This window comes from Ischnura elegans, chromosome 11 (genome assembly GCF_921293095.1).
Source record: "Ischnura elegans chromosome 11, ioIscEleg1.1, whole genome shotgun sequence".
NCBI classification, from domain to species: Eukaryota; Metazoa; Arthropoda; class Insecta; order Odonata; family Coenagrionidae; genus Ischnura; species Ischnura elegans.
This window is the reverse complement of record NC_060256.1, coordinates 102,700,285-102,716,054: the sequence shown is the minus strand read 5'-3', so window position 1 is coordinate 102,716,054 and position 15,770 is coordinate 102,700,285. Positions and strand designations below refer to the sequence as shown.

At 41.1% G+C, this 15,770-nt stretch overlaps 1 protein-coding gene across 1 annotated transcript in view; it reads right to left on the bottom strand.

The window, feature by feature from the left end:
• Positions 1 to 15,770, bottom strand: part of LOC124167743 (cAMP-dependent protein kinase catalytic subunit 3) — a 207,439-nt gene that overhangs the window by 91,020 nt on the left and 100,649 nt on the right. The window contains exons 3-4 of the mRNA XM_046545755.1: positions 15,334 to 15,443; positions 1,384 to 1,537 (exon numbers count right to left, since the gene is read on the bottom strand). Coding sequence (XP_046401711.1) covers positions 1,384 to 1,537; positions 15,334 to 15,443 — 264 coding nt within the window. The remainder of the gene's footprint in view (positions 1 to 1,383; positions 1,538 to 15,333; positions 15,444 to 15,770) is intronic.

The window sequence follows — 15,770 nt, the reverse complement described above, 5'->3', positions numbered from 1 at the left end:
CCAATCCAAATCGTAAGTATTTTTTGCATTAGGCTGGTTTACCGACGAATTTATGGTAGATTGAATGTATTTGTGTTGTTTGACTTTCTTTTCGTGTTGCCAGAGGAAGGAATGACAGTAGCTAAAGGGATGAGAGCAGCTTTAACCTATCCTTGAAGAAGAAATATACCTTAGGTTCGAAGTGTAATTTCCTATATGTCGCATTGAGTACTCCAAATAGTTATTTCTTGCTGTTATTTTCCGTAATTATTCATCATAAAGAGGACGAAACATGAAAATTATGAATGTGAAGATGGTTGATAAAAACATTATGAGATGCAAAAATGAGAAAACTGCCCAAGAAAGCAGCCTTTATGAGCCAAGACAAAATATTTTCGGTCCATGAGCTATCTATCACTCGTCTGCTTTACTGTACCGGAATATGGCGGTCATAGTTCCTCCTCCACTCACTAGGTGGAATCTTGGCCACATCAGTTTACGTGTTATTTTCCGTAAGTGACCATTCTGATTCCGTATGTCCCTATTCTGTGGTAGGACTGTGATGGAGGGGAAGGAGGGGAGTGACTGTGGACACGAGGGGAAGGACGTGGGCAGGAAGAGGGGAAGGGCAGTGAGAGAGAGAGAGAGAGTGTGAGCTGGTGGACGGATGTAAAAAAGGAAGTCTGAATATTAAATGGGTGAAAAAGTGCTTCTGAGTGTCATTCCGTAACATATTTATCTTTAAAGGTGTTCATAACTCGCAAATTCCGCAAATAGATACACTTTCCCGGCGTTGAGACAATATATTAGTATACTGTAAAGTTTCATAAATGCCCAATCGAATAAAACTGATTCCCGAGTAAAATGAGTATGGAATGGTGAATTAATGAAGTAAGGAATGGCAATGCCAAAGGCGATCATGCAATCATGAGTGTAACGTCTTTCGATGCGTAAGACTTAGCAACAAAATAGTAGAAAAAAATGTGCCTCCAAATATTGAGTGCCGAGGAGGAATATTTTACCTTACTTTCAGAGTGAACTATAACAAACAATGGACTAATTGAGGTAATTGCATTTCCCCCCTTATTGCGTGTTACCTAAGGGCCAAATTTTGGCGCCGAAAACTCGCGCGCCTTTCACACGTAAACGTAAAACGAATTTTAGGCGGTCCTCTTACTATGGCGTCAGTTTACCGGTCTGGAACGGAAAGAACTCCCAAATAAATTCTGATTTGATTAACTGATCCCGCTACAGCTTGAAACACTATTTTTCTTTTGCATAACATTGCAGTTTGGCGCGAACGCTTCTTCTGCCAGGGGACTATTATAATGATAAGAATCAATTGCGTTTCACGTCCCTGGTGGAAACGAAAAGCATGCAGAGCACAAAATTGGTTCTCATCACCTGTCAGTCAGTTTTTTGGCAAAACTGAAATCCGTGATCTTGAGGTGGCCATCTTGGTCCAACAATAAGTTCTCCGGCTTGAGGTCCCTGTAGACCACTGATTGGGAATGTAGATATTCCAACGCCGAGACGATTTCAGTGGCATAGAAGTTTCCTGGAAAACCACACACACAGATATTGATTTCATTCGGGACACAATAAATTTACGTGATCATGCAAACAAAGGATCGTGAATGAAAGACCTCCGAAGCCGCAAGACATTGCTTCATTGGACAAATAATCCAGGAAATGAAGCTCATAAAAGTGCAAAACCTTGCAATTTTTTCAAACCCAATCGATTTGCATAAAAATGTCGAATTAGACTAATCCTACCCTCTACTTCAAAATCTACATTATGCGGATTGCAGCTTTTAATTTGTTAGGGGGTGAAAACTACCCCTAAATGCCTAAAGTTAAAAAAACTACTTTTGAAAGTTTTATATAGGTAAAATTTAGTTTGGATTAGTTGAATAATGATTTTTTATTGCTTTGGAACATAATTTCAGAATATTTCAACCCATATTTGGGGTTAACGTAAAAAATTATTTACCATAAAACATTAATTACTCGTCGCATGGCTTTAGTTTAAAAATGTTGTTGTTTCAGGTGTGTACTAATTTTATTTTGCAACAGTAAAGTCTCTCCGATCCGCCGGAGAGCACAGAGGGAACGCGGGGAAGGGAATTAATGAATTAGTAACAAATTCCCGGTCTTTTTCATAACTGCACTTTATTAGCGTTTGTGTACAACCCCGTTAAGCATCCTGCACGTAAGCCAACTGCCAACAACATGCGTTCTTTCCCACCAACGCCTCTGCAATGGCTTGCAGTTCCCAGCTCGTCCTCACCGGATGCAGGGGGGAGGGTGTGGGAGGAAGGCGTTAGGTATCTGCTTGCTCTACAGCTACCAAGTGTGGGAATGAAAGTCAGCACAACACTTACACAACTTTTCAACCCTTAAAAACCACCCCATGTAACGTTGCAATGCTTATATAACTACTTTAATAGGTATAAATATGAAAATCCTAAAATTAGACACAAAAGTTCAATTGCACAAAATTATACTAAACGTTTATATGTATAGGAAAAAGTAAAACTTATTCATATTCAGATAAAAATACATCGCATTTGTAGTAACTGTGTGAGCAGTTAATGTCACGATATTCAGCTAAAGCTGGTAATCGGTTTTCGGTATATTTTTGGTTTTTGGCGGTTATGTAGTTAGATGGTCATGTAGGGTGTTATGGTGTGATGGTTATCTAGATCGGTGGTACTTAAAGTGTGGGTTGTCTTGGTATGTCCAGATTGGTGTGAGGAGTTCATTTTGTGTTCTATGTACGGAGTTTTTCGAAGGCTGTGGCGATATCGTGTAGGAATTCTGGTATAGTTTTGATTTTTAGGTTGCTGTGAATATAACTGTTGCGGACGAACCACGGTGCGCCTGTGATGGTTCTCAGAGCCCGGTTCTGAAGGACTTCGAGCTTGCTTAGGTGGGTTTTTGCAATTGAGCCCCAAGCGGGGTAGCCGTAAGTGATGATCGGTCTGATCATCGCTGTGTAGAGGACTTTTTTGGTTTCTAGAGCTATGTGTGGACTTTTAAGGAGAGGATGTATGGCTGCAGCTGCGCCTTTCGCCTTGTTAGTGGAAGCCGTGGTATTTGCTTTCCAGGTTAGTTTTTCGTCTAGAGTCACCCCTAGGAATTTGACTGTTGAATTGCGGTTTATCCGCGTTTTCCCGTAGTAGACTGGTGAAGAGAGGGTTCGTTTCTTTTTCCTGGCGAACTGGATGACCTGGCTCTTCTTCGGGTTGAGGTGGAGTTTCCATGCCTTCATCCAATCCTCGACGTCATCGAGATGGTCCTGAACGTGTTCTGCGGCCGTGTCTGGATCGAAGGACTTCGAAAGGATTGCAAATAAAAATACACATTTTGCCATCTTCACTTATATAGTCATCGTCGTCGTCATCCTCGTCTTCTTCTAATAGACTAAAATCCTCACCAGATCACACAGAAGAAATAGAATTGCAATATTATACCAATTTTCTTCAGCCATATGAAACGACGCACCCTTTTTGTGGTTATAAAAAAATATTTTGAGAATTTTTCAGGTGCAGGCGGTTTCTTCGTTTTAATAGGGTCCAATGGTAAAACGCTAAATGGATATTTATGAATACATTACATATAACATGATATAACAGTTGCTGCATGGCGTCCGTAACACACATGCACACACACTACACGAGTTCGACCACACACACATACACATGCATATGTGTTTATAGACAAATTATGGGTATGTGTGTTTATTTTGGTGTAAATTTGTGTGTTTACGTCAATACCGAACGTGTAGCACACGAATTATACACCGGTAATGTGGATTATGATGCTCTGAATTGTGCTTTCAAATTTTTCCTAAGAAGTTAATTGGATTTTCAAACATAGTTGCTTAATTTTTGATGCTAAAAAGTTTATTTACAAATTATTTTGTAGATTCTTTTAAGGTCTAAGAGGATATGTAAAACTAATTCCTTTTAATACTTTAGTTTTGAAAGCGGGAGAGTTTAAAGAGCTTAAATAAGGTAATGCTTGCTTGTAAATAGACTATAAACGACAATATTTCGCAAAATATTTATTATACAGGATATTTAAACAAATAAAAATGTATGAAATTAATGTAACCACAATTTGTTAAGCCAGAAAGTTTACGTATCTCCATTATCTTTGTAGTTATTTTGAAATAAAGAATATTTTTACTAAATTACTAGAAAATCGTTTTTCACTACTAGATCTATTTTTTTCAAAATTAATGATTGTAACTTTGTGAAAATTTTATGATTTAGTGATAGTATCTAAATAAAGAGAAGTGCACCAGGAACACGATCCATTTTAGGTTGGGTGGTTATTCGGTTGCTGTTTTCACTGATATTTTCGTAGAAAAAAGTAAAGACTGACTTTATTTTTATCATAACTCACTCAAATGTTATGCTTATTGAAAAGCAAATTAACTACATTCGATAGTTTGCTTAGACACTATCGATATATCGATGGTTGGTTGTAGCATGCTGTGCGATTCACACCATGTGCTCAGTTGAAGTCAATTCTGTTTCGTGTGAACAAGAAGTTCTCATTGCATTTGTGTTTGATATTAAAATAACGTTACCACTATATAGAAGGCAATAATTTCAACAGGTTATGGGCCCAGACTGCTTGATCACCGGAAATGTGCGGTCAGTTTTAGAGAGAACGTTATTTTTGTGAACTCCAATCGCAACTTTAGTTTTGGCGATTTGTTCTTCGGTTCTATGTTCCAAACGGACTATAAAATGGATTTCCGAGCCAATATTGAAAAACTGAAGGGTGCGGAAAATTGGAGTAGATGGAAACGGCAAATAGAATTATTCTTGAAGCATCACGAAGTGGCCGATGTAGTCCACGGACGAAGACATCCCGGTATGCTTGCCACGGCTGCTTCTGAAGGTGAAATTACTGCGCATAGACTTGCTGTGCGAGAGTATGAAAAAGCCGACTCTCTGGCACAAATTATACTCGTGAGTAGCATGGGTGATGCTGATGTTGAATTGACTGCGACATGTGCCACTGCTGAAGAAATTTGGAAGAAGCTGCTGTCAGTGTATGAGCAAAGTTCGGGCCAAAGAGTGGATCGGTTGATGGAGAAATTTTTCTCGTCGGAGAAAAAGGAATCCGAAGACATCGCAGCGTACGTTGCTCGTCTCCAGAAGGACTTCACGGACCTGAATGACGAGCTGAAGCGATTGACGGATGCTGTGCTCCCTGAATTGCTCTTGATGAGCAGAATTATGTCGACTTTGCCCAGGGAATACTTTGAATTCAAAAGTGTGTGGGAGAGTATACCCATTCCTGATCGTTCTATCAATCTTCTGATTGAGAGACTTCGATTATTTGAGATGAGGCTTCCGGAAAAGGAAATAGACTCATCTGCTTTTGCTGTGAAAGCCGAATCGAAGAAAGGTAAAGAAGAGACTAGAAAATGTTTTAAATGCCATCAGCGTGGTCATCTAGCAAACAAGTGCCCTGAACAAGGTAAAAAGAGGAACAAACATTTTTCAGGCAAGGGTGCAAGTTTTTTATCTTTCTTAGTTGAGGGTAATAATGTGCCTAGAGAAGCATGGCTTGCAGACACTGGTGCCTCTCAGCATATGTCTAATAATAAGAGTTACTTCATGGACTACACTCCTTTTACTAAGCCTGTGAATATCACGGTAGGAAATGGTGAAGTAATTAAGGCGCATGGCTGTGGGACTGTGAGTGTGAAGGCGTCAATAGACAAAAACCTTGTTTCATGTGATATTAGAGATGTTTGGTATGTTCCAGAATTGGGAAGGAATTTACTCTCTGTAGGAAGGACTGTATAAAAGGGATTTAAATTTAGTGCGCATGCGAGAAAGTGCATCTTCAAAAGAAATGGGCTAGTGAAACTTGTGGGAGTGAAGACGGAGACTGGGTTGTACGAATTAAAAATGACTGTCCAACGTCCAAAGGACTCTACTGAAGTCAACGTTACAGCAGTCGATACTAGTCTTCAATTATGGCATGAAAGGCTCTGTCATCAAAGTAAACAGCACGTGAAGAAGGTATTGAAAAGTAGGGGTATTGAAGTTCAAGCAGAAGAAGATTTCTGCGTTGGATGTGTGATGGGAAAGCAGCACCGTGATAGTTACAAAACTCGAGACTGCAGACCTGATACCGTTGGTGAGATCATCCACGCTGATCTCTGTGGGCCGATGGAGACCTCATCGTTTGGAGGAAGTAGGTACTTCTTACTGCTGAAGGATGATTTTTCCAGTTATCGCCGAGTATTCTTTTTGAAGACAAAAGATATGGTTCCTCATTACCTTGAAATATTTTTGAATGAGGCAGACAATGAAGGTAACAAGATAAAAACTTTTATGAGTGATCGTGGGCTTGAATTTAACAATGCACATGTTAGAAGAATCCTTCAAAAGAAAGGTATTAAGATACGGATGTCCATGCCCTACACTCCAGAACAGAATGGAGTGGCAGAACGTGAAAATAGAACTTTAGTGGAGAGTGCAAGATCTATGTTGCATGCACAAAATCTTCCTAAAGGACTATGGGCGGAAGCTGTGAATACAGCATGCTTTGTCTTGAATCGTACGGGTCCGTCAAAGGTATATGGAAAATCCCCTCTGGAAGTATGGCTAAAAAAAGGTCCTGTTAATGTAGAGCACTTGGAAGTGTTTGGTGCAGAATGCTATGTACATGTTCCTAAGCAACGCCGGAGGAAGTGGGACAAGAAATCAACATATGCCAGATTTGTAGGATACTGCGATGAAAGGGATGGATATAGGTGCCGGCTGCCAAACTCAAAAAGAGTAATAATGAGCCGAGATGTTTTGTTTAAACCACTAGAAGTTTTTCCCAATAAGTCAGAGTTTAGAATCAGTAATCATCCTGAGAAGAGAAATGTGGATGAGAATAATACTGAACCACACAATAATCAGGAGGTAGGAGATCTTGAATCCGTGGACGACTCAGAAGTAGAGGAAGAACCATCTGAAATTGAAGAGATGCCCCAGCTGCGTCCCAAAAGGCAAGTAAAGCAGCCTGCATATCTGAAGGACTATGTCATGGCAGCAGAGTCAACATCTCCATCATCTTTTAGTGAAGCGATAAATTCAGAAGATGGAGACTTGTGGAAGAGTGCCATGGAAGATGAGATGAACTCCTTGAAAGAGAATGAAGTGTGGACTCTAGTTGATTTACCAAATGGAAAAAAGGTCATAAATAATCAATGGGTTTTTCGTGTGAAACCCCATCCAGCCAATGGGGCAGTCCAGTGCTACAAAGCACGTTTGGTAGCGAAAGGTTGTACTCAACGCCTAGGTATTGACTACGAAGAAACTTTTAGTCCAGTGGCAAGATTCGAGACTGTAAGATCGGTTCTTAGTGTGGCTGCTGAGGAAAGATTGAAGCTTCAACAATTTGATGTGAAAACAGCTTTTCTTTATGGAAAACTTAAAGAAGAAGTGTACATGCAGCAACCACAGGGGTATGAGGATGGTACAAACCGAGTTTGTCGCTTAAATCGAAGCATATATGGACTGAAACAGGCGCCTCGCTGCTGCAATAACAGACTGGTTGCATTTTTAGCAAAACAGGGGATGAAGAGGAGCTCTGCTGACTATTGCCTATTTGTGAGGAATAGGATGGACAAAAAACTGTTAATTGTAATCTATGTGGATGATGGGCTGATTGCTAGAACAGATGAAGGGGAAATGAGTGAGTTTTTAGAGCATCTAAAGATGGAGTTTAAAATCACTATGGGCCCTCTTAGTTCTTTCCTTGGGATGGGAATTCAGCAGCTAAGCAATGGTTCAATTTTTGTGAGCCAAGGTTCATACACGAAGAAGGTTCCGGTTTGCTGATGCAAATGCTGTCTCGACACCCGCCGAACCTGGTGCCTCTGGTGGTGACGATGGCACTGAGGATCAACCCTTGGATGCCAGTATACCATATCGTGAGGCTGTAGGGAGCCTTATGTTCCTAATGGTGGCTACACGCCCTGATATAGCCTATGCCGTGAGTATTGTCTCCCAATCCCTTGAGAGCCCCTCAAACAAAGACTGGAAAAATGTGAAAAGATTATTCAGGTATTTGCGTGGCACAGCTGACTATGGATTGTTGTATAAAGTTGATTCCCCATAGCAAGTGTTGCATGGATTCAGTGATGCAGACTATGGTGGTGATATAAAAACTAGACATTCACGGACTGGGGTGGTTTGTATGTACTCAGGGGGTGCCATTTCTTGGTTTAGTCAAAAGCAAAGAAGTGTTGTATTATCCACCACTGAGGCTGAGTATGTGGCAGCAAGTGAAGTAGCTAAAGAACTGGTATGGTTGAAAAGATTATTTTCTGAAGTGACATGTTTAAAAGACTCACCAAAGTTACTAGTTGATAATATGAGCGCTGTAAAACTTGCAAATAACCCAGAGTTTCATAAGAGATCAAAACATATAGATGTTAAATACCATTTTGTACGGGAAAAGTGCAGTGATGGAACATTGAACATTGGACATGTCGAGGGTTTGAAACAAGTGGCTGACATTCTCACTAAGCCATTGGCAGGGCCACGATTTAAGACTTTGTGTGAAATGCTGGGTCTAGTTGATGCAATAAATTTAACTTGTGTGTAGTTAGTTTGAGAGGAAGTATTGAAAAGCAAATTAACTACATTCGATAGTTTGCTTAGACACTATCGATATATCGATGGTTGGTTGTAGCATGCTGTGCGATTCACACCATGTGCTCAGTTGAAGTCAATTCTGTTTCGTGTGAACAAGAAGTTCTCATTGTATTTGTTTTTGATATTAAAATAACGTTACCACTATCTAGAAGGCAATAATTTCAACAATGCTAAAGAATTTTTTATGTTTCTAAATAAAGGTTTCTAAAAACAATTTTTTTTGTCCCGAAAAAATGTGTAGTTTTCTTTCTATTTGACATTGAGTAGCTAAAATATGGATTTTAACAAACAAAATCTAGACATTAACAAGCCGTTCCTCGATTCATACTGGTTGTCAAGGAAGCTTTAGCATTTTATTTGTTGTTTCATATGCTACAATGCTATAAAATTTATAATTTTTTGATAAATGCGTATTTTTCAAGTTATTTACGAAAAAACAATAAAATGTTGATTTTTTCGATGAAAAATTGTAACTTAAAATCGCGAATAACTCGAAAAATATTAATGTTATAAAAAATTCAAAGAACATTTTCTGCGTTCTGCTTATATGTTATAATTAGTTTTCTATGGTCAAAATTTTTAAAAACATTTCCACCCCCGATATGGGGTGGAAACCACCCCCATGGTAAAACCGTCCGACGGCATGATATAGATTTTGATCCTTGGTCTACTCCCTACGTGCTATCAAAGTTTCAAGGAAATTCATCCATTTTGAAAAAATTGCAAGCCAAAGTGCTTCATTTCCTGGGCTAAGAGACTAGACAAACAGAAAACTTCTAGCAAATCTACGGTAGGCCATTTCTTTTAGTTTTTCAACAATTTGAATCAAATGAGTGACGTTTCAACCAATGACCGTGAGATTTCATTTCAGAAGAAATTCAATATTTCCTTCAGACTTCGGTGTTTTATGATTAAATAAACGACAACATAATTAGTTACAAAAATATGATATTGCAGTAATGATACTAATTCAATCAAGGTAGATGGTTTGTAACGTTCACCCTGAAAACTCTACTGGGCTTGCCTTAACCGGCCGGTTCCACGGTGACTCACTCTCCCATCTCCCCGTATTCCCTTCGCTGGGTGTGCGGAGTCATGGTTCAGGCAACCACCCCTCCCCTTCCCAAATAATCCTTCCCCTACCTACACACCCACCTCCCACCAAACCCCCCTCCCCTCCTGGATAGGTCGGTGGGCTGGCCGGGAGAGCCCAGGTAACCATGCGTTAGCCAGGAAGCGAGTCTAGGTGAGAGAGGCGAGCGAATATGCGTGTGTGAGGACAGGGAAACGGAGGACAGACGGAGAGAGAGTAGACAGGAGACCGGTCGACAGTGGTCGACTCAGAGAGTGTCCAGCCTATGTGTAGAGAGAGCGCCCGAAGGATATTAAGCCGTATCTCCCGACGCTCTTCGGTAAGTGGATCAGCCTCATTTTTGCAAGTGCACAGCATTGGGTGCAATTAACTGGTTTCTGGCCGGTTGCTGAGACATGGGTCGATCCTATCTCTTGTTCTCTCCAGGGCAAGTACTCTGGGGCTGTGGACACCACTCAGGTGATTTCCTGGATATACGTAGCTGAGATTCGGCTGCCTTTTGGCAGATATGAGCCGAGATCCAGCATTCTCCTGTCTCAGAGATCCGGCTGCCTTTTGGTAGATATGAGCCGAGATCCAGCATTCTCCTGTCTCGAATCTTCAAGTTTGGTACCAGAAGAAAAGACAATATTCTCATGGTATCTTGTATGTATGCTGCATTGTAATTTATTGGTATTTGTTTAAAAGGAAATTTTATGTTTGTTAAAATCTGCAATAAATTAATTGCCATGTTAAGTGTGACAATTGTGTGAAGCCTCCCTTCAGTGCTGTCCATAGGAAGGCAACTCTGGTTGCCTGGCGCCCATAAAATTGAAATTCCTATGAGGTCAGCCCACGACTCAAGAGATCGGAGCCTGCCGAGAGCTGCCGGGTATTAGCTATGGTAGGCGGTCCCATCGGATCATAGGCCGAGGGAAGGCGTGACAGGTTATATTAAAGACCCAGCTCCAGAGATAGTACCCTATTGTTATTTTGCTTGGGCTCATATACACATTTAATTGTGGATAGTTCGATGCAAGTGTATGTAACCACACGAGTTTAAGGGGAGAATTCGACGTGCAGACGAAGACGATTGCACATCGTGAACGAAATGCGAGGGTGGCGGATTGGATTCGGATTTCAGTCTCAAATGCCCGGAGATACGCTTCAGCATCCCTCTGTGAAAAAACACCCGATTCTAGTACTTAGGTGATTTTCAAATGAATCTTCTAAACAGTTAAAAGCAAAAGACGGAAATTAAGGGATCAAACACAACTCGTACCACCATTATGAAATTCATAAACAAATACGCATTTTTTTCCCAACTATCATCGCTCATTAGCAAAGGCTACAAGAGGGGATGGCATGTATTTCCATTTCCGCACAATGCTTTTTTTATCCATCAAAAGGAATTCGGGGGAGTGTGGTTGCGAAGCCTTCGGACGTCTAAAAACTAAAATCTTCGACGCGCGAGGTAGCCCATGGAATAAATGGTCCACCCTACTCCTTATGCGCGAGTGTGAATATAATTCACCGTAATCAGCTTTGCTATAAATGCGATAATCGCGCCCAGAGTACAATTATTTAAAACATGCTTTTGACGAGGCGATTTTGAATTTTGTTCGCATGCTGTGGTTTGTAAGCTCTCAGGGAAGTAGATTTTTTCTTGGCGTTTAGATAAGTGTTTTTATTTGAATTTTAATTTGTATTTCTTTCTAGTATTTCCGTGAAACTTAGCAGAGTTTGGGTAGTTTGGTATTCGTTATTTGGGAAGCAGAACAGTTGGCGATGGAAGATGAAAGAAAGAATTATCGGAAGAATAACCCAGGTATTCCACAATAATATATTAAGAAAAATCGACGCCCAGCTGGAAATTTAAACTTGGAAGCAAAGAAACAATTTATCAAAACTTAAATTTGGAGTGTGCTTCTCAACGGAAGTGAAGCATGGACAATGATAGCCGCGTGTAAATCAACGACGACAATATCATGAGACATGATGGCCTGATGAAGACAATCGTCGAGGGAAAAGTAAATGGCAAGGATGGAAAACGAAGACCTCGAATAAAAGGTCACAAAATTGCGTACAAAAGAAGCTTTATCGGTCATCGTTACAAATTGCCGTTGTATTAAGATCAAACTTGATTATTTCCACCATCTAATTCACAAACAGAAGCCAATGCAATCATTGGAACTGAAAGTTGATTATCGGATGAAATTCCTGACCGAGAGATCATGTATAATATTGAGGAAGGACCGAAAAACATGAACAGGAGGAGGATTTTTCATTGCAGTAACAGAAAAAAATCACAAGCAGAGCCGAGAATTTTACAGATAGTGAGTTGGAAAGTGTTTTGTGCTCAACTCAGGGCGTCGCTAAGAAATTCTTTTCTTGCGCATATCATAGACCACCAGATTCAAGTCTTAATTCTGTTTTATAATATTAAGTGATAAACAGTCAAAATAAGACGTTTTACTCATAAGAAAAATCATAATGGTGTCACAATTGGCGGCGGAGGTGGAATGCCCTCCCAGGGCATTCCACCTCCGCCGATGGGCCGCCGAGAGGCCGATGTGTTGGTCGGCCATCATTGAAGAAGGGGCCAAACACGGGTTTTTCATTCGCGAGTTGCAGACGCAGGAAAAAAGAACGTCGTCGGGGGAAGTGTCCGGACAGAAGTGTGGACACTATGGTCGGAATCGGTGCCTCTTGTGCATGCTACTGTAGCTGGAATGTCTAGCGAGATACTATAATCGACACTGGAGCAGCTGTGCCTTTTGCTTTTGTGGAAAAATTCGAAAGTGCCAATAGCCCGGATGGACTTCGTAATGATGTTGTATTTCGTACCGACACACCTTCGCTAAAATTAAGCATCCCCATGACGTCAAAACCCTGACCTTCACGCGCGTTCCACTTGTTACATGTCTTCTGTTATCGGCATTCATTCATTTGTTCACCCAAACTGTTCCCCCCCCCCCCCACTCCAATTCCATATGCCCCCACCTCCTACCTTGGCCTGGGTATTAATACTGACAGAGTGTTGCTTGTATTAACTTGAAAATGACACCAAGTGTTGAGACCATGGTCGGTCGTTGAGTGTTGAATTAAATAGTGTGATATAGCATAGCATACACCAAAGATTCAAAACGTACCTTAAGGGCCTATCTTGCTGCCTTTTGCGGGCTCATTAGGGTAGTATCGCTTATTTTTTCGGATTTTTTATTTCTACCTCTTAAAATATGCTATGAGGTGCAGAATTTACATCCTAAAAATTCCAGCTCAATTGTTTAACATTTAGAGGTCGCTCAAAGAGCATAAATGCAATAACATCAAATTTTCCCTTTTTTTTATTAACATAAATTTCAGGGGTAACGCACAAATATGCATCTTCAGGGTCAAAAGTCGCTCCATTTTAACGTCCCCTCAACAGTTTTCCAGGAATACAATACTTTTCCGCGAGCTACAGCCCTTAGAGTCACACCCCTTGCTGCGAGCTGGTCGCTCGCAGGCCGCATTCACGCTCAACTGTTAGGCACTGCGCCCCTCACTGCCCCCTTCCCCAACGATAGTCGGCGGAGGAGTTACTTAAAAACATGCATTGCTTTACATTGTTATGAAGTCAGGAGATTGTATCGTTGAGATTAAGCAGAATAGATGGAACCATTAAGAATGATGTCTAGAAACAAGTATGCGTATGTTTTCTTACCCAAGTTTGCGTGTTTCACACCTCCTTTAACCTCATCGCAGTCGCATTTTGAATGGCGTAGAGAAAACTTTCGGAGTCGAAACGCCATTGATAAAAAAAATGTCGTTTATCGCGCGCAAATCTATTTAAGTATTCCTAATCGGCATCCCAACAGCTGTAGCCGCTTGTTTCGCGAAAAATAAGTTGCCTTTGATTCGCGAAGTGCTGCAAGTGTTCTATCACCACCGCTTAACCCTAAAACAAGGAGTGTGTGGCAATACGAGACTAACGATGATGTCCGTGGTCCCATTCCGGACTATTATGTCGAGAACTGAAAGAATTCAAGAAATAAGTGAAATATATAAAATAGAGGCACTGTGCAGTGAGCTGTTAAAATTCAAGACTTATTTTTGGCGGATAGCTACGCAACAGCTAAAGAATGACATGGAATTGAATGAAAATTTGGATCAGTTGTTTAATATTGCCGCGGTAAATGCCCTGGAAGTTATTCAAAATGATGTGGATAAAGTGCTCTTGAAAATACAGAGGCGACCGGGACACTCTCTTTTAAAGATCCTTAGCTAGCACTTATAGAGATTTTTCAAAATATTTTTCTTTTTGAAAAACTTCCATAAAATTATTGGTTTTAAGTTTCTGCTAGCACCAACAAAACTAATCATCCACATCATAGACAAATGCGCATAATATGAAATGCATTGTAAACTGGCTGGTTGGGGTGGAATTGGTTTACCGGGAAAGCTATAACGCGCCTTCGGCTTGCCAAATAATGAGATCCTTAACCTAGCACTGCATAGAGAGATAGGAGTCAGAGAAGTCGGCGCGTCGAGTGGAGAGGAAGAGAAGATACGACGAGTATCGCAGCAAGTCTGAATTAAAGAGAACACAGGAAACTAAATCTCTATCGATTCTCTTTTCATGTAATGAGATTGTTGTTAATGATACATTATTCTTTTAAGACATGACGATATTTTAATCTTAAGCACTGAGGATGTTTCTGATACGGATTCTATTGAGGATACGCCAACGGAGTCGTCAAAAAAAGATAGATTGGTAGGAAAATCCTCATTAAACCCTAAATTGCACTGACCTTTGATGCCTTGGGCATTAGCGCTCGATCAACCATGCATGAAAACGAGTGCTCAAGATTATCACGAAAAAAAACAAGTTGGACAAGATCGACGATGAGCAATCGAAAAAGACTCAACAAGATAAATAAACTCGGACATTCTTGACTCAACGCCCTGAGGACGAAGACGGCAGAGTGAGCCATCGAAACGTCGGCTCTGATAGAACAGCTCGCCTGGTGGGAATCGCGTGAAGATGCATTCGCATCGCGCTCCAGAAAAGCACCAAGTCTCACATTATTTTCCAATTACATCATATACTGCACTGACTCGAGGCCTTAACTGCCACGTCGGAAAATAAAATGGCGGGCAATTCTGCCTGGAACGAAATAAAAAAAAAAACAGGATGAAAGGTGACGGGGGCAGAAAAATACGATAGTAGCGGGAGTAACGGTAGACGAGGACATGGACCCTGAATTACTAACTACCTTGCTTCGGTTACGATGCTGGCGATCACCCGCCTGAGTCCAATGGCTTAGCCAGAGGCGTATTGTCCACTCACTTGCCTCTCCTTCCCCTCAACCAGATATATGCACCGAGCAGACCTAAACTCTCGAGGCAGTCAAAAATAACCAATGGACGGTCGGCTGGCGCGCAAAGAGAGATAGAGAATTGAAAATAGGAAAGGTAGCGAAATTAAAAGCCTACCTCCCAAGTGGTACTAATACACAAGAAGTTGTCCCATAGCACTCCCAGTTCGCTTTCTTAGAAACCACTGATAATGTTCCTTAAAATTTAATTCTAATGGTGTAATTGAGAAGTCACCTGTTGATGCGCTGAATCTGCCGGCATTCCGCAGGTACGAGAACAGCTCACCTCCGCACACGTACTCGAACAACATGTACAGGAACGAGGAGTCCTTGTGACACCACCGCCTGCAAAATATAGGCAAACATTTACATTTAGGTCCTCAGGTCGATTCAAAATTCGCTCGCTGTGGAATTTCCACGTCATTTCGGGAATAACTGCCCACATGACAGCCGTAGAAGTCGTAGCCGTGAGAATGGGTAGCGAGTCGGTGCCCGAAACGTCGGTGCTCTCATATAATCTTACCCGCGCGGTATCCCGAAAAGTTTTACATGTTATTCGCCGGGAAAGTGTAAAATCTTACAACCCCACGTGACGAGGTTTTTCGCGCAAAGTCCTTGGCGGGAGAAGTTCTGCAGATAAGTTCGGAGGAAGTTCGAAGGAATACGGAGGAA